Consider the following 20691-nt stretch of genomic DNA (forward strand, 5'->3'; position numbering starts at 1 on the left):
TTTAGGGTTGTGGGGAGGCTGGAGCCTTTTTCCCTCAGCAACATTTTTAAATTGCCTGTTCAAATACAAATTTGTTTAATGCTTTTTGTAGAAGATTTGTTTTTGAGAAATTTACATACGCATCATGATTGTTCATTTTAAAGTTTTAGGCAATTTTATATAAAAAATCAATAAATTATTTAGAAATTCCACTAATATTTACTTTAATATTTACATTTACAGAATACAACTTTACTTTTTTTCACTGTAGACTAAGAGGTTAATAAATTAGTGACATGTACATGATGTGAAATTATAGTAACTTTCTGTTTTCCTTTTCAAGATTACAGATGATGTCTGCAAATGGCTCCAAACCATCAACCAGTGATGGAGGCAATGGAGTGCCTCTTTGCTACTTATTTCGTATTCAGTGTGGAATACCCCAAGCACATCACTCACACAATGAATTTTGTTGAGCACTACCTGTTTAAACTCTCCAGCAGCTAAAAAAAAACTGTCTGTCCCAGTGCTCAAAATGTATAATCAATTATCATAATACTTTGATATGTCATGAATAGTGCTAATGTAAATTTGTAAATATGAGGCGATTGATGTTATTCTGAAATGCTGATCTGAATTTGAATCTGTAATTACAATTCTTTATGAGTGATATTAATGTAAATTTGTAGATTTGAAGTACTTGATGTTCTGAAATGCTGATCTGAATTTTAATCTATGTATTCACATTCTTTATGAGTGATATTAATATGAATTTGTAGATTTGAAGTACTTCTATATCTGTATATTTCCATTGTGAGTTATATTAATATGGATTTGTAGTTTTGAGTGACTTGATGTTGTTCTAACACTGATGGGAATTTAGATGAATCTGTATATTTGCATTATTTATTAGTGATAGATTAATGTAATTTTGTACATTTTATGGACTTATTTTGTAATATGTAGATGTAGGTGAAACTCTATTTTCATTATTTATGAGACAATTTTTAAATGGTTGATGTTTTAATGTTGATTTGTACATTTAAAGCCTTGAATATTTGAAATTACAGTAGCATTCTTTCAGTAATAGTAATTATTTTTGTTAATATAAACAAATTACTAGTTCTATGCACTTTGGGTGTGCTTTTTTTCAGTATTCATGGGTGACTTTTATGTGAATTACATTTTTACATTTTAGGGTCTTGATGTTTGTCAATAATATGAAATATTTAATCCGGAAAGGACAAAACAAATGATAATGAATGAACCCCTAAAAGGTTCCATATAGAACCTTTTTACTGGTTACAAAGAACCCTAAAGGGTTCTTTTGATTGAACCCTTAAAAAGGGTTCTATATAGAACCTTTTAGGGGTTCCAAATACGTAGCGCCTGATAGAACCTTTTAAGGTTCTATATAGAACCTTTTCTTCTAAGAGTGTAGTCTTATCCTGCGCACGGCTTCCAGGATCGATTTTACCCTGGCGGGCGCCAAACGGACTCTCATGGTCTTTGTGTCCCATACTACGCCCAGAAAAGTGGTATTCTGTTGTGGAACTAACATGCTTTTCTTTACATTTAGCCTTAACCCCAACGTCTTCATATGAGCTAGCACAGCATCTCGATACTGAGCCGCCTGATGTTCTGACTGTGCCAGGATGAGCCAGTCGTCTATATAATTCAGCACGCGGATGCCCTGGAGTCTCAAGGGAGCCAGAGCTGCATCCATGCACTTTGTGAACGTGCGGGGTGACAGTGCTAGGCCAAACGCAAGAACCCGATACTGGTACGCTTCGCCCCCGAAAGCGAACCTGAGGAACTTCCTGTGTTGCGGAAGGATGGAGATGTGAAAGTATGCGTCTTTTAGGTCTATTGTGACACACCAGTCCTCGGACCTGATCTGACACACGATCTGTTTTAACGTGAGCATTTTTAATTTAAATTTTTTGACTGCTCGATTTAGCTGGCGTAGATCTAAAATGGGCCGCAACCCTCCACCCTTCTTTGGAACTATGAAGTACGGGCTGTAAAACCCTGACTCTCTGCTGTGGGGAGGAACCCTCTCTATAGCCTCTTTTTGCAGAAGCGTCTGTAGTTCTCCTTCCATCACGAGAGCCTGCTCGGAGTTTACTACCGTGTGTACTAGAGCTTAAATCGGGCCCAACATATCATGCCCGACCCAACCCGAGCCCGGGCACGTTGTGTCCGAGCCCGGCCCGACACGTTCACTGTAATTATGAGCCCGAGCCCGATTTAAACCCGACCATTTTTAATACGTGGACAGTTATAACCAGGGGCGGCGCCAGAATTTTTTTAAGCAGGTGCTGCTGTGCTAGATTATTAAGGCTACAGGGGGGAGCTGCGCAGCTATATAGGCTATATTATATACATACTATTAATAAATGAGCAAAAATTGGCCACTCAATATTCAATATTCAATATTCAATTATTTTAATTATCACAATTAAAGTTTTAATTTTATTAAATTAAACAAGCACAACATTCAGCATTCAATCAAATATTCTTAAAGATTAATTATTATTAATAATGTTACTTCAACATATTGTTATTTAAACGTGTGTGAGCAACAAGCAAGATGTGCATTTGTAAATTCGGTGACAGCGTGTGTTACAGGTTTCAAATGGTGTAAGTGACCGCAGCGCCGGCGACTTCATGTCATGATTATAATGTCTGCTATATTGCTTTTTATGTATTAAATCCAGGCAATTGGTTGATGAAAAATGTATTAAAATTAAGATACAATTTATACTAAACGAAATTCACTTTAAAGAAAAGCTTTCTTCAAAACAAAACTTAAACTTGAAACTATGTGCTTATTTAATGGCTAAAACACGTAGGCTACTACAGACTCTTTTTGTACAAATTGCAGCACATTCATTTAATTCTGAATTTTGCACATGTAAGTTGAAAGGCATTTGTTTGTGAAAAACATATCTGTAACATTTATCAAGTTCATAATTGTGCGTGCATTCATTCATTATTATCTTAATGAAGAAGCATGCAAACTGCGTTGTTTGTTTATTCAGAAATGGATCGGAAAAGTAACAAAAGCGGATATTGAGGCCTGAGGCTGACTACTATAATAATTTCTGTCATGGCAAGACTGCTTGTCTGTTCATCGTCGAAGTCCCCGTTTTTTTGCTGTCATAGGCGAGCAGCGTGCGCATTTAATGCACGAGACAAAGCCAACACATTATGTTGTCACTCCCCACGACTAGTTTAAAATGTGTCCATACCTCCGATTTTCCTCCAAACTTGCTCAAAGTTAATTATCCTGTTTTAATTTTTTTCTTTGCTTCTTCAAGATCCATGTCGCACTTAGAATAGCAACAGAATAGCCTACAGCACGCACAGCAGGTGTGATGCGTCACGCGTGCGAGACTGCGAGACGCTGCGCATGACACGTGACGTGCTTTATCAAGGGCCCGACCCGGCCCGAGGACAGTGGCGGGAAATATCGGCCGGGTCGAGTCCGGGCTCGGGCAGAGAATTAAAGCTCTAGTGTGTACTACCCCGTTGAACCTGGGTGGGCGTGACCCGAACTGAATTCTGTACACTTTTTTCACTGTATGCAGGACCCAGTCTGAGCCATTTGGCAGGAAGCAACCGAACTGACCCACTTCGAACCCTCCTCGGAGGGTGCGAGCTTCCCCACGCCGCTACGTTTCCGGGCGGACATGGAGATTTGAACTCGCTGAGGACCGCTGCGCCCTGAAGGACCAGAGGTGGCAGGGTTGGCAATTATCGCTGCCTGCTTTTTTGCTTCTTGAAACCTATCGACGACCGAGTTTACTGAGTCGCCAAAAAGCCGACAGGGGAGACAGGAGCATCTAACAAGAATTTTTTATCTCTTTCCTTGATGTCAGATAAATTCAACCAAAGATGCCTCTCCGTGGCCGATAGATTTTGTCGCCTCCCTGGTGGCCCGAAGAGACAAATCAGCTGCCCTCCTGATCTCCGCTATTGTTTCTCTCCCTACTTCTTCACACTCATCATCTATGTCTTTCAGCAGGTCCGCCTGATATGCCTGTAAGACCTGATAGTATGTAAACTGGCGGCCGCCTGACCTGCTGCCGAGTATGCCCTACCCACTAAAACCGATGTTGTTTTTACTGGCTTAGTGGGCAGCTGCGGGGCTTTCAGCGACGATGCAGACTCAGGGGAGAGATAGCTCGCAAGCGTCTCTTCCACCTGAGGCATCGCCGCATAACCATGTTCTTTTAAACCCATTATATTTGAGTATTCAGATGTTGCTGGGTTACATACTCTAAATGATACCGGTCTAATCCATGACTTCGACACCTCAGTGTGGAGGTCAGGATAGAACGGTAAGCCCCGCTTTGGAGGTTGTAATCTGGATGGCAGAAAGCGTTCATCTAATTTGCTTTTTGACTGACGGGCTTCCTGCTCATCGGCTGGCCAATCTAAATTTAATCTAGCAACAGCGCGAGTGACAACCTCCAAAAGCTCCTCTTGTGTGTGTATGCGTGTGTGTGGTGGTGAAAAACTTTAATTTTCATCTATTTCCAGGTTTACAACATCCAGTTCCTCGGAACTGGACTGCTGCTGCACCTGCACTTCAGCGCAAGCAGAAGAAACCGCCTGCTTCTGACTCGCGAACTGAAGTGTCGAGATAGGAAGAAGAGATAGGGGTAAAGGAAGAGATAGGGGATCTCCCGTCTCTAACCCCGCCATTAGATCCATCTGCGAACCCCAGGACGCGCGCCTCCGACATGCCTCGGCAGCAGCGGGACCCGAGCCCTGAGGAACGCTCACCGAAGCACCCTCCTCAAAGAGTGCTCAGCGGGACCGGAGAGTTTTCATTGCCAGCTTCTCACAATGCTCGCAGACAGCCCCCTCGAGAGCTGCCTGAGCATGCTCCGGTCCCAAACACATCACACAAAGCTTGTGTGTATCCCCACCCGTGAGAAAACGAGGGCAGGGAGTAACACACTGCTTAAACTGCTGCTTGCTCATTTTTATATATATATATTGAGAGACAAACACACATCAAATAGACAGAACGATTTCACATAGAGCGCTTGTGAAGACACAGAAGCTGACATTGTTTGGTTCAGGGGTGCTTTATAGTTTCCTGGTCAATGACGTCACCCGCCTATGATGTCTCGTCACGCCATTGGACTGATTTCACGAGTGTTTCATGACGCAATCACGCAGGGGCGTTCCCGCAGCGCTTGACGCAGCGCGAGTTCCCTTGAAAGGGAACCTCACTGAGGTGAACACTAGATTAATGCACACAATAAAGACAATAGAGATGAGAATAACAGAGAGCAGGAGAATGATCTACTGAAGAAGATTGACACAATGATAGAGAAGAGAGGAGGAGGACACTACAGTAATCAGATGATTGAAATAACTTGAAAGTAACTTGAATTGCATATTAATAGTAAGAAATTGTAATATGTAAAATAATTCTGTTGTATTTCAGTATTGGTATTGTTTGTCCAGATGTTTCATACATTATGATGCATTTGTAACGTCATAATCTGTAATATTGACTGTACACACTGTAAAAAAAGATGTGTTAAAAAACAACACACAGCATGTGTTGATGGTATTTTGACACACAATGTATATTTCCTTTCCCGATCCCGTCCCCCCTCTCTCTCTCCCCCCTCACTTTCTGTCTAGCTACTGTCCTATCCTAATAAAAGGCAAAAACGCCACAAATAAATCTTTAAAAAATATATATATATATTAATACACTTATGGTATATTGCTTGTATGTTTCGAAGACACACATAATGAATTTGTACTTGAAACACAAATAAAGTACACATTAATATCACTATCAACAACCAGCTCAGGCAGTTTTTAAAAGAAATGAACACTAGAGGCAGTAAAACAGCAAGCACGTTTAATGGCTTTCACACACAATTATGATTACAGGGGCAGATTATAGATTAATAAAGACTTGTTTTCAAGCGGCTCCTTGCACAATTATGTTATGACCTCAAAACACTTTTTACCATAGTGCATGATTTGTAACCTAATATATTTTGGAGTTTGCATCAACAAGCTCCATATGTTTAGTTTTTCTGACGCATTAAGCTTTCTCAGTTGCTATAGAATTGTTCTTGTGACACGAAGACCTCGGGTGCAAATCCCGTGAAAGAAAGAAAGAAATCGTCATGAAAGAGCTCAAAGTTCAAAATCCCAGTCAACAATTTAATCTCACATTGTCCCAATCTACAGAGTGTTAAAAGTGTTAAAGTTAATGAGATAATTAAAGGTAGTGTAGGTAGGATTGTTATAAAAAACTTTTTTCCAAATTTGTTTAAACTTTTTATATATATCAATGCATAATTAAAATGTAAGTACTCTGATAAAAAGAGTATAAAAATCGAGTGACTCTAGACCGTTTAATCTGTATTAAACACAGCTCATTATTTCCATTCGAGACGAAACAAAGGATTGGCTTAGGCGACTGTCACTTTCTCGCAACCATGGCAACCACCCTTTTGCCACACAGGATCTGCCCATATGCGCGCGCACCCGTTTGATTTGAGGAATTCAAGAGGCACGGAACCTAGGAATAGCAAAACAATGGCAGAGAAAGAGCAATCAAAAATTCACATTACCGGCATATGTAGTTAGCGAAGGCAAACAAGGCAAAAAAGGAAGACCGTACTAGAAAAGGTAATGAACAAAAAGTCTTTGAATAAAACGCGTGTCAATATCCTCGGACCCTAGTTGCACGGCCTCTTGCACGACCTCCTCTGCTTCGCCCTCGACCCCGGACCTGTCCTCGAGCTGACGATGCGGTACTTGTCTCTGGAGTGTAGTCCTCATCAGAGTCAACAATGCTTTCATCATGGAAACTCTTACATGCAGAACACCATATATGTTATGAATCTTACACGAAATTCATCTTCATCACAGTGTAAATGATGGTAATGGAAAAACGTGTATCAATGCAACCTGTTTTTAGCTTTGCCTTATAGATAACTAGCTCGTTAGCGAATCAAAAAATATATATTTTAAACTTTACCAATATCAATATGCTAGCTTGATAGTGAGTACTAAAATACATCTTATTTGTTTATCTTCATAATGATAAAGTTAGATTTTTTTTATTACATGTGATTCTGACATGATGTCACTACATGCACTGCGCTCCTTCCTCTCCGCTCGTCTCAGGTAAATAATGCGTCTTCAGCTCAGCGGTCGGCGTTGCGCGTTCATGTGTTTTGGGGGCGTGGCTTTGGAAGGAGCCCAGAAGGGAGGGGGTGGAGTGAATGGAAATAATGAGCTGTCTTTAAAACAGTTGTGAGAGGTCTACAGACACTCGATTTTTATACTTTCTTTTTCAGAGTACTTACATTTTAATTATGTTTTGATATGTAAATAAAGTTTAAACAAATTTGGAAAAGAAGTTTTTTATAAAAATCCTACCTACAATACCTTTAAGTGGTTAATTAAGAGATGATTGAGCATTAGTGATGAATACCTGATGTTAACAAGCAGAATCACTGAAAAAAAGAGAAACACAAGAACTACAACTGACTTCGGCCACAGTCTTAGATGAAATCAACTGAAGAGAAAAGAAGACATTAAATCTCTGAAGATTTCAGCAGAGGAGGATTAAACAACTCCACAAACAGCATTAACAGCTTTACTTATTACTAACCAGATTGATTTGATTTCTGCCATGCTTCTACAGAAGTTATTTTTGAGAATTAACAGAGGTTTAGATGTTGATGTTTTATTGGTAAAAATACAATGCCACCATTATGGAGATCAGTGTTTGCAGTTGGGCTGTTGACCCGTCACTTTCTATGTTAGATTTTCTCTGCAACAATGTATATAATGTTTGTAAAGCAGTAAAATCAGAAGATGATAGCATATCATTGGAACCTGAACTTATTGAATGTAAAGTATTTAATCAATGTTTTGTCATTAATACATTTGAGAGGTTTGTGTTGCCTACCCTGTGACACTACAGCATGGGAAATAAGTTTGGCATCAATCATTTATCATGTGAAATTTTAAAACTGTTAAGTGCATACAAGATATTATTCTGCAGTTTTAACCGGACACAGACAGCAAAAATCAGCATACGAATCTCAACAATGGTGACAATAAACAAAAAGTTTCATGCTGCAATGCATGCTATGTATCACAATTTTACAAAAATCCCAGCATGCACTGCAGTATGGATAATTATTGTCACCACTGTTGAGGATTGTATAAGTGTTGATGTCTAAGTGTATATTTTCAGAGGATGTAGATTTCCATTTTTAGCATTGACAATTGTTTAATAGAAAACAAATAATTGTTTAATATAACTATATATATACAGTGAGGAAAATAAGTATTTGAACACCCTGCTATATTGCAAGTTCTCCCACTTAGAAATCATGGAGGGGTCTGAAATTGTCATCGTAGGTGCATGTCCACTGTGAGAGACATAATCTAAAAAAAAAAAATCCAGAAATCACAATGTATGATTTTTTAACTATTTATTTGTATGATACAGCGTCAAATAAGTATTTGAACACCTGAGAAAATCAATGTTTATATTTGGTACAGTAGCCTTTGTTTGCAATTACAGAGGTCAAACGTTTCCTGTAGTTTTTCACCAGGTTTGCACACACTGCAGGAGGGATTTTGGCCCACTCCTCCACACAGATCTTCTCTAGATCAGTCAGGTTTCTGGCCTGTCGCTGAGAAACACGGAGTTTGAGCTCCCTCCAAAGATTCTCTATTGGGTTTAGGTCTGGAGACTGGCTAGGCCACGCCAGAACCTTGATATGCTTCTTACAGAGCCACTCCTTGGTTATCCTGGCTGTGTGCTTCGGGTCATTGTCATGTTGGAAGACCCAGCCTCGACCCATCTTCAATGCTCTAACTGAGGGAAGGAGGTTGTTTCCCAAAATCTCGCAATACATGGCCCCGGTCATCCTCTCCTTAATACAGTGCAGTCGCCCTGTCCCATGTGCAGAAAAACACCCCCAAAGCATGATGCTATACCACCCCCATGCTTCACAGTAGGGATGGTGTTCTTGGGATGGCACTCATCATTCTTCTTCCTCCAAACACGTTTAGTGGAATTATGACCATAAAGTTCTATTTTGGTCTCATCTGACCACATGACTTTCTCCCATGTCTCCTCTGGATCATCCAAATGGTCATTGGCAAACTTTCCAGCCTTGTGGAGGTGTACAATTTTGTCTCTAGTGTCTTTGGACAGCTCTTTGGTCTTGGCCATGTTAGTAGTTGGATTCTTACTGATTGTATGGGGTGGACAGGTGTCTTTATGCAGCTAACGACCTCAAACAGGTGCATCTAATTTAGGATAATAAATGGAGTGGAGGTGGACATTTTAAAGGCAGACTAACAGGTCTTTGAGGGTCAGAATTCTAGCTGATAGACAGGTGTTCAAATACTTATTTGCAGCTGTATCATACAAATAAATAGTTAAAAAATCATATATTGTGATTTCTGGATTTTTTTTTTTAGATTATGTCTCTCACAGTGGACAGTGGACACAGTGGCAATTTCAGACCCCTCCATGATTTCCAAGTGGGAGAACTTGCAAAATAGCAGGGTGTTCAAATACTTATTTTCCTCACTGTATATATATATATATATATATATATATATATATATATATATATATATATATATTTTTTAGATTTGCTATACCTGAATCTGTCAATAAATAAATAAACTTGAGTGACAATTGACATTAACAAAGACCACTTTATAATTTCCATAGATTTTCATTGCAAGCATAAAAGCTGATTTGCATTTTGAACCTTTTGTTCAGCAATGCCCAAGTGTTTATCATGAAACACTATTGCAAACGATTAAAAGAAGCTTGCTTTAGAAAAACAAATGGGTCACGAGCCCAACCAAAGCAAACATTGATCTCCATAATGGTGACATAATTTTCCCCAAATTATGCCACCAATGGTGTCCCATTGATCTACCCGACACCACGGGACTGAACTGGAGAGAAATTGTCCTCCGGTGTCTGAAAAGTGTCGGGCTTCGATCAGGAACACAGCCAGAGCCAGGGAATCCTCACGCCTCACCATCTGAGCCCTCAGCCAAGATGGCCGCCGCCTTGCCGCCTCGCCGCCTGAACCCTCAGCCAAGATGGCCACGGCCACGCCCGTCCAGAGTCTCATCCCGCCGAGACCGCCCTTCCTGGATCTTGTCTAACCGAGACCGCCCTTCCAGAGGCCAGTCCAGCCTGAGAATCTTCACGGCATGTCTACCGAGCCTGAGAATCTTCACGTCATGCCTGACCAGCCTGATCTTCACGTCGAGCAAAATAAAAGGAATGTGCTGAAAAGATTTCACAGGAAGTTTCAGAGTGGTATGTTTTTTTTTTTTTTTTTTTTTTTTTAAACATTACACTAAACTCTATTGAATCATTCAATTTGTTCAAACGGTATGATTCATTCAGGAACGAAGAATCGAATTGAATCGTTTACTCAACAGATTCGTTCAAAACGCTGAATCAGTGTTGCTCGGAGACGCGGAGCGGTTCTGCTGTGGATTTGTTTGGAAAACTATTTTCGTTGGCGAAATAGAGCAATGACAGAAAATGTAAGTTACTTTATATTAACCTATTGTTTATTGAACTGTTGCATAAAGTCAGCATCATTTGCCATAGTGCTGATTCGGGAAAAACAAACTCCCTAAATAAAAGTCCCCGCTAAACATGGGAACCCAAAAATTGGTAACCCAGTGTGTGTGTATATTTGAGTGTGTGTTTCTGAGTGTTTTCCCTCGTTATTATAATTATTGTAAATGTCACTGTTCAGTAGGGGTTGAGGTGCCAATTTTTCTTTGTTGTGAACATTACCTTTTGTGTTGTTTTTGGCTAGTAAGAGAGTCAGTTTAGTATCTGTATTTTGTTTAAACGTTTTTCTTTGATAGGATAATACGTTTTTTAAAACAAATAAATAAACAAACGGATAAAACAAACGTAGAGTCAATTTTGTTTGTTATTTTGGCTTTGACCCAACCCTGAAATTAGTTTGCTTCTTTCTGATGTCTTGTGCTGACCTTTACCAATTTGAACAACTTGTTTCAAAAATAATAAAAAGAAAGAAACAAGAAGTCAGGTGTTATGAAGTTATTTATTTTATTCTCCTGGACCCTAGACCTGGGACGTAACAATGTACTTTCAAGATAAAGGTGTGTTGAAGACAGATTTGACTTCCAAAGAAACAGAACTAGAGGCTTCGCTACTCGCAAAGCCTGTAAAAATGAGACTGTTTATGAACTGTACATTTGAAATAGGGATGCACTGATATGAAAGTTTGGCCGATACCGTTAACCGACAATTCTTTAAGTTTGAAAGCCGACATGAAGGCAGATAAATCTAAATCCAAATTTTGATGTAATTTTTGAGAGCCTGATTACAAAAACAAAAGTCTCATTATTAAAAGCCAGGTGTTACGAACTGCTCCGAGACATGAAGGTTGAGATCCAAATGCAGCTTTAATTAAGGGGCAATGCAGACACGTAATCCAATTTACAGGCAATAGGTCAAAACACAGGCAGGCCGTCCAAACAAACAAACAAACAAAACAGGCAGGGGTCAGAGGCAAAAGAGTAATCCACGGAACAGGCAAAAAAATCCAAAAACCAAGAGACATGAAATCAGGGAAACCGCTTGGAAATGCAGTGCAACAACATACAAAACATTGCAGTGAGTGAATGAGTGAACATGGTATAAATAGGCTGAGACTAACAGGGTAATGAGACACAGGTGAATGCAATTAGTGATGATGAGTCCGGGCAGTGAGTTAATGGGAAATGTAGTTTGTGAGGGAGTGATAATAGTCTGGTGTGGAGTGCCCTCTGGTGGCTCTCAAGGGCACTCCAGCTGGTGACCGTTACATAGCCCCCCCTCAAAGGAGTGGCTTCCAGACACTCTAAAATTGTCCAGGAGGGAGGTGGAGCGAAGGTGGACCCGGGGGCGGGATGGAGGGCCAGGCGACCAGGGCGGAGAAGGCAGTGCAGGCGACCAGGGTGGAGCAAGCTGTGCAGGTGACCCGGGCGGAGCAGGCAGTGCAGGCGACCCGGGCGGAGCAAGCTGTGCAGGCGACCCGGGCGGAGCAGGCAGTGCAGGCGACCAGGGCAGAGCAGGCAGTGCAGGCGACCAGGGCGGAGAAGGTAGTGCAGGCGACCAGGGCGGAGCAAGCTGTGCAGGCGACCAGGGCGGAGCAGGCAGTGCAGGCGACCAGGGCGGAGCAGGCAGTGCAGGCTACCCGGGCGGAGAAGGCTGTGCAGGCGACCCGGGCGGAGCAGGCAGTGCAGGCGACCCGGGCGGAGCAGCCAGTGCAGGCGACCAGGGCAGAGAAGGCAGTGTAGGCCACCCGGGCGGAGCAGGCAGTGCAGGCGACCAGGGCGGAGAAGGTAGTGCTGGCGACCCGGGCGGAGCAAGCTGTGCAGGCGACCAGGGTGGAGCAGGCAGTGCAGGCGACCAGGGTGGAGCAGGCAGTGCAGGCGACCAGGGCGGAGCAGGCTGTGCAGGCGACCCGGGCGGAGAAGGCTGTGCAGGCGACCAGGGTGGAGCAGGCTGTGCAGGCGACCCGGGCGGAGAAGGCAAGGCAAGGCAAGTTTATTTATATAGCACATTTCATACACAATGGCAATTCAAAGTGCTTTACATAGAAGAAATTAAAATAATAAAAAGAAATAAGAATAATTAAAACAGTTTAGAAAAATAAAATAAAATACAGTACAGTACAAACAGTCGGACGAACAGTGGCACAGTGCTCATTCAGTAAATGCATAGCTAAACAGATGTGTTTTGAGTCTGGATTTGAATGTGACTACTGTAGGAGCACATCTGATCTCTTCTGGAAGCTGGTTCCAGCTGCGGCTGGCATAATAGCTAAAAGTGGACTCACCATGCTTAGAGTGAACCCTTGGTATTTCTAGCTGATATGATCCTAATGATCTGAGTGATCTGTTGGGTTTATATTCAGTGAGCATATCTGCAATATATTGAGGTCCTAGGCCATTGAATGATTTATATACCAGTAATAATACTTTAAAATCAATCCTAAATTTAACTGGGAGCCAGTGTAAAGACCTGAGGACTGGTGTGATATGTTCATATTTTCTGGTTCTGCTCAGAATCCTGGCGGCAGCGTTCTGTATGAGCTGCAACTGTCTTATGGTCTTTTTGGGAAGGCCAGTGAGGAGTCCATTACAATAATCCACCCTGCTGGTGATGAAAGCATGCACAAGTTTCTCTAAGTCTTGTCTGGAAACAAAGCATCTAATTATTGCAATATTTTTCAGATGATAGTATGCTGATTTAGTTATTGCTTTGACATGACTACTGAAACTAAGGTCTGACTCTAGTGTCACACCAAGATTCCTGACTTGATGTTTAGTTGTTTGACCCCTAGAGTGAAGGTATGCGTTCACCTTGAGAACTTCATCTTTGTTTCCAAATGCAATGACTTCAGTTTTGTCTTTGTTTAACTGAAGAAAGTTTTGACACATCCAACTGGTGACTTCATCAATGCATTGGCACAGGGAGTCAATGGGGCTGTAATCGTTAGGCGATAGGGCTAAGTAAATCTGTGTGTCATCTGCATAGATGTGGTAAGCAATTTGTTTTTGTTTTCTCATTATTTGGCTCATTGGGAGCATATACAGGTTGAACAGGAGTGGCGCAAGAATTGAGCCTTGAGGGACTCCGCATGTCATGGATGTCCACTCAGACTTATGGTCTCCTATACTCACATAACCTCTCCCATCTAAGTATGACTTGAACCATTTTAGGACTATCCCACCCAGTTTTCCAGCCTGTCAAGAAGTATGTTATGATCGACAGTGTCAAATGCAGCACTGACGTCGAGTAGTACCAGCACTGATCATTTGCCTGTATTTCTGTATTTTATCAGTATTTAAGCGAATATCGTTTATTATCTTTATGAGCGCTGTCTCTATGCTGTGGTGCGGTCGGAAACCAGATTGAAAATTGTCAAAGTATCCAATCGAGCATAAGAATTTGTTCAGCTGATCGAACTTTTTCAATGATCTTGCCTATGAAAGGAAGATTTGAAATCGGCCTATAGTTGCTTAATATGGTCTTATCCAGATTGTTCTTTTTCAGGAGGGGCTTGACAACTGCAGTTTTCAGGGAGTTTGGAAAACTCCCAGAGAGAAGTGAGGCATTCACCACTTCTAGAAGATATGCTTCTAAACTGTTTAACACACTTTTGAAAAAAGATGTGGGAAGTGTGTCAAGAGCGCAGGTTGATGTTTTAAGGTGCTGTACGGTTTCTTCCAAAATTTTGCCATCAATTTCTTTGAAATCAGACATAGTAACTACTTTCTCAGGTGGTCTGATCTGTCTGACCCCAGCGCAACCCAAGGTATGCTGATCACCTTTCTGATATTATTGATTTTCTCAGAGAAGAAAGAAGCAAACTCACTGCACCCCCAATTTCCTTGGGGGCGGCTATGGGGTTATGGGCAGGAACAGATACCGGCTCGGGAACGGGAACCAGAGCATGTGAGCGGAGTGGAGCGGTGAGAATCTCTGCTCATCGCTCACGGAACTGTTCACCCCTCCGCTCCCCCGCTCAAAGCTACATCAGGCCGCTCTGCTCATTATCGCTCAGCGCTCAACGAGGTTTGCTTCGCGCTCCACTCAAATCGCCCCCCGCTCGCTCCAAAAAAGGAAAAAAATCTACATGTATATCACTTTTAGCTTAGACCACAGCCTTACCTCCTAAAGAACTAATGAGTAACAACAACATTTTTCAAATAGAAATGTTTTATTTCAAATTACAGGCCTATGTAAGAAGGAATATAGCCTACACAAAAAGTCCTGTAAAATTAAACGAATAAATGGGCCTAATAATCTAAATAAAAATTATATAAACAAAAATATGATACATTTTTTAAAAGTAAATTAACTATAAGGCCAGAATTTTTTAAAAGTAAATTAACTATAAGGCCAGAATTTTGATAAGTGAACTTTTGCGCAACGCAAACCATTAAAATTTAAATTGGCTTCCATACACACAAACTGCTGTAAAATTAAACGAATAAATGGGCCTAATAATATAAATATTATTACGGACGACACAAATTCGGCTAAATAAAACGAACCATTAGGTCTACTTGAATGAAAAAACGAATTTGTTTGAATATTACGCTATATTTAATTTACACTTTGTTACAAGTTACCGTATTCAATTTGCTAACCTTTTGTTTTCTTCCCAGCGTGTTCGCGTAGCTCACGTTCATGTTTTCGAGAGATGTGTCTTTTGAGATTCCAAAATGAATCTTTGCTGACTGAAACGATGTCTCCACATTCGTTTTCTTGTACCACATTATCATTGTTAGTTAGTTATATTAATAGTACACCTGACCTGTATGACTTCTCATTTTCCCTTTTGAAGTAGCCTACTTTTTGAACTCCATTATTGAGCCGAGTTTTGACTGAAAATAGTCTACTATTGATGACTGTGCAAGACAGATGGATCCTGGTTTAGGTTTGACTGAGCATGCTTCAGACTCGTGGTGTGAGCGGAGCGAAATTGGAGCGAAAATTGGAGCGGGAAATAAGGCGACGCTCCGTCCTTTTAAAAATAGCGCTCTGCGCTCTGTCCAAGATCCGCCCGCTCCCGCTCCACTCCGCAAACATTCTCTGACGGGAACAGACACCGTCTCGGGAACGGGAACAAACACCGGCTCGGGGACAGGCATTGCGGCCATCTTTGCTGAGGGCTCAGGTGATGTGGCGTCGGCCATCTTGTCCGGAGACACTGGCCAGTAAGCCAGTAAATTACAGTAATTCATACAAAGTTTAATAAAGCAATAAATAGTTTACTCAGTAAAAATAATTCTCAATATTATATGTTGGTTTGTTGAGCTGTAGAGATCCCTTGCAAGGTTTAATTTTTTAAATGAACAACGCTACACCTGAGAGAAAGTTTAACATCTAGAATACAGCCTCTTTTTTTGAATGCATTTATTCAGGAGACATGACTCTCCATTTGTAGTCAGACTGTCAGATCTGCTAGAAGGAGATCATCCACTGTCAGACTCGTCTTGTGTCTGTACGGTGTCTCGTAGGGCAGCATACTGTGCCATGTTAGGCAATCCTGATGCTACACAACAGCTCAGAGCACTGCGGGAAATGGCCATTTCATTTGCATCAAACCTGTGTAGAAAACAGATGCAAGGAATGCAATGAAATATAGTCTGTATTAGACTTATAGACTTATAGTTATATCAAATGCAGTGTAAAATGATCTGTAAAATGTAGTGTTTGTGGAAGTTACCATTCATCTGTCTTCTCATCGTAGCGCTCCACATCAGAGGTGGTGCTGAATCCATTAAAGCCTCCGACAGCAAACAACTGACCATTAACTACCTGGATTTTGAGGAAGGTAAAAAGGAAAATAAATAATGTACAGCTAATGTCTTTAACTTTACATTAATAAATCTTATTATAGATGCAACACTTAATTTAAACATAGTTAGAATGTTTTGACACATATTGATCATCGAAGCCTTCTACAATTTTAGGGTGCAACTTTCCAATTATTCTTAATATGGAACCAAAAAAAAAAAATCCCTCATATTCAATATCATCAAATCATTTTTGTAATGTTATTTCATAGTTTCACAAGATACAGATTTTAACTGTCCACATCTCACCTCAATGCCAAAGTTGCTGCGTGGGATGTACATTGATGCAACGTCACTCCAGATGTTAGTCAGCGGATTGTAGGCCTCCGCACACCGCAAACGATTGGCACCATCAAAACCACCAACCTTTAAATAAATACACTCTTTATTTATGTATTCTGTGCATTTGTAAAAGCACATCCATGCATGCATTTGCATAAGTGCAACCTTTAAAACTGATAGTTCCATATTTCTGTATTTGTGTCATGGTTATCATAGTTAATTAAAACTATAACACTGATATGTGTGTTTAATACTCACAGCATACACTCGATTTGCATAAGCGATCACACCAACACCACTGCGGCGGCTACTCATGGGAGCGATGAGAGTCCACTGGTTTGTTTCAGGGTTGAAGCTCTCAGCAGAGGAGAGACACTCAATCCCAGTAAAACCACCACAGATATAAATCTGACAAACACAAAAATAACATACATGATGTTCGTGCACAATCATCACAGACTGATCAGAAAACCAGTGTTTAAAACACTGTTTCAATTTTATGATATTCCTTTCCATATTAACACTATCCCTTATGCCATATCTCTATTTCCCCTTTCCTGCATGCTTTACAGGCTTTAAGAGTCTCCAGCAGAAGAGTGTGGAATCATGGGTAAGTGCTCTTACCCTGCCCTGCAGTGAGGTGGCGCTGGCGTCACTCCTCTTTTCATTCATGGGTGCCATCATTGTCCACTGATTGGTGTTTGGATCGTAGCGCTCTACTGTTTTAAGCCGTTGTTGTCCATCAAAACCACCAATGGCATAAATGAGCCCGTCCAGAACAGCAACACTAATATAGCAGCGGCGTTCATACATGGGGGCCACCTACAACACACCAAATACATCAGTGTGCGAACACACACCAATACACCATCTCACTGGTTCTGTCCTATCAGTTGCAAATAAATACAATAATACTATTATTATTTTTCTTAATGGTATTTTTTGACAAAATCATGATGGTAACTCTATTATATTATATTATATTATATTATATTATATTATATTATATTATATTATATTATATTATATTATACAAAGCTACAACAATTGCTGGAACACAAAAAAAAAAAAGTATCATGGTTTTACCACTTTTTAGACATGTAATATGGTAATACAGTGGTATTCTTTGAAGTTATGTGGAGTACAGCACATCTTTCAGCACTATGGTCCATATCAAAGTACAATCCGGTACCATCACTGTACCACAATACTGTTTTGTGAAGGACACTAAATTAAAGTTACATGTTGATCTACAGCATTACTCACCTCATGCCAAGTCTGAGTGATAAGATTGAATTTCCTCACGCTGTTGAAACACTTCACATGGTCAAAACCACCAATACAGTAGACAAACTCATCCAGGACTGCTGTACCAATATAGGCTCTGGGACGCTCATCCTCTTGAGTCACACTGACCCAGCAGTCTGCCTTCACATCATATGCCTCAATCTCATTGGTGGGATTGCCGCTGCTCCATCCTCCGATGGCCAATAGGATCGATGAGGGCAGACGTGGACGTGTCAGTTGATGCATGAGTTCTGAGTTGGTGGGTTCATCCATGTTGAGGTCAAACAAAGTCTTCATTGCATCGATGATAACAGGCATGCAGGCTTCATTCTCCATCACTAGTGCATTGCACTTTACATTATTGATGAAGTAGTCTGATGTTATCAACCCCAATCGAACCTGAAGCACAAGGGAGAGTTTAGACTTTCAGAGACTGTTGCAAGACTGTTACTAAGCAGTTATATGGTCTTCAACAACGAAAAAGGATTTCCAAAATGGCAAAACCACAAAACAAACTTTCTAACATTTAACTAACATTAATGTAATAGAAGAAAATGTATCTCGATTTTAAGAGTTTTAAGATATTTGTAATGAAAAACAAGACAAAAATCTCTGTTTTACCTTTGGCAGAAGCACGGCAATGTGTTGCCTCCTGTTTTCTGGTGAATGATGAATCCAGTGGAGGACGGCTTCAAAAACCACCTCCTCCTGTCTGACGTTCAGCTCATCCTCACCAATGATCTCCTCCAGCTGTTCCAGGGAGAGCTCCAGGAACTCCTCAGGTTCGTGCAGAATCTCCTCAAAGTGCTGCAGGATGTAGTGCTGTGCTTTACAGTGGAGCTTTGAGCAGGAGGAAACGTCCTCTGTAAACTTGCAGATTCCGATGCAGTTCTCTGGGCATAACTGTGACTCCAGGAACTGACAGCAGGCGTCTACAAGACCTGAGACTAAGATCATTTCAGCCGCCACCAAGAGCTCCAGCACATTCTCTTGAGTAATGAGCACAGATCTGGTGTACGCATACTGGATAATAAGAGGCATGATGTCTTGGGATATTCCTTGAATTTCACAGAAATGTTGTGCTGGGCTGCTCCAGTTGTTGGAGAAAAGAGCCCTGTGAACCAATTTGACAAAGAAATACAGACATTAATAATGAGCATATAAAATAACTTTTCGTTATTTCCATTTTAATTTCAGCCAAATTTACTTGGAGAAACAGATTAGTTTCCTATATTAAATTTGAAATGCTGGGTAAAACTTCATTCATAGCCACTTCCAGAATCAAATTTCAAGAATGTTTTTTTCCTAGATATCATATTTACATTCTTTTTTCTGGCAATACACTCATTCATTTTCATGCATTTATATATTTGGACTTATAATGTTGGCAGTGGAACTATATGTATATAATTATAATAATTTCTAGGTAATTTGCGCACAATTGCAGTTCAAATGCTTCTTCTCACCTAAAGTAGGAGCTGCAGCCACACATGATGATCTTGTGCACTTGAAATTCTCTGTCATTGGACTTGATGATCATGTCAGTGTGTTCGCCCAGTAAACGTGCTTCATCAAACACGTCAAAAGCTGTTGCTCGTATGTTCTCCATGTTCTCTCAGGACTGTAAATGTATTCAGTCTTCTCAACTCAAACTCTGAGTAAAGTCTCCTCAGGATTGAGTCTTTGTGGGACTTTTGCTCAGGAGAGTTCTATAGAATGTCTCTGTGACATCATAGTTGTAGAGCTTGAATATATCTCTCTTCAGTTTGTGTCTTGGCCACATAATTATAATAGAGGTTTGTTTTATCGATTCCTTTTGAATGAAACATCTTCACAGTAACAAAGATATTAAAATTAATTTAAAAAAATTAACTCAGTGACAAATAAAATAAAGCATGGGATAATTAGTCATTTGAATATGCAATCATCCATTTTTTATTGCACAACATACACACTAGTGAGTTTTTGACAGTAGAACAGATTTTTCTTGCAATGGTGTGACTGTGACCCCAAACAAGTTTACCAGAGGCCTGTATGAAGAGGATTGTTCTTCACAGATCTCATATTCCCATTCCATTTCAAGGTCACGCAGCATTAGGCCACATCATGAGTGCAATGTCTTGCTTTTATTGGTTAAATCTGTAAATTCAGAATTACTGCCATTATAAGTAAAATTACAAATAAATGGGCAAGCTGACTTTTTATTTTATTTTATTTTTTTACAATATTTACAACTGGAAAAATTCAACAAACAAGACTTTGAACAGTCACTAAGACACTATGGCTGTATCTGTAATTGTCCCTTATACTGTACTAGCAGTTCTCAACTGGTTTGTCCATGGGACCCACATTTCCCCATGGACATTAATATTATTATTGTTTTTCTTTTAGGAATTTGACCGAATATATATGGTATTATCACGATATTGAAATAAGCGTTTTCAAACAATAACAAGTTTTATATATTTTTTCTTAAAACAAAAAGAACTCTAAATTATATTTAAATCCAATAAAGTAATACACACAAAAACTGCATAAAGTAAACAAATGTTTTAAACTGATTCAAGTGTTATAAAGAATTATAAAGAACAATAGGTAACACTTTACAATAAGGTAAAGTCATTTAATGCATTAACCAACATTAACAATGAGCAATAGCCATAGTTATTCTTTGTTAACATTAGTTTAAAAAAA

At 40.2% G+C, this 20691-nt stretch overlaps 1 protein-coding gene across 1 annotated transcript; it reads right to left on the minus strand.

Annotated features, from left to right (window-relative positions):
• Positions 1-16044: 16044 nt before the first annotated feature.
• LOC311094816 (kelch-like protein 10) lies at positions 16045-19606 on the minus strand (the record flags this gene model as incomplete). Its single annotated transcript, XM_084132990.1, has 8 exons — positions 16045-16177; positions 16299-16390; positions 16678-16794; positions 16969-17118; positions 17335-17532; positions 17977-18396; positions 18619-19111; positions 19464-19606. The coding sequence occupies 8 exons, from the start codon at positions 19604-19606 to the stop codon at positions 16045-16047; spliced, it is 1746 nt and encodes a 581-aa protein (XP_083989116.1).
• Positions 19607-20691: the final 1085 nt, after the last annotated feature.

This window comes from Abramis brama, assembly GCF_963993115.1.
Source record: "Abramis brama genome assembly, chromosome: 13".
Lineage (NCBI taxonomy): Eukaryota > Metazoa > Chordata > Actinopteri > Cypriniformes > Leuciscidae > Abramis > Abramis brama.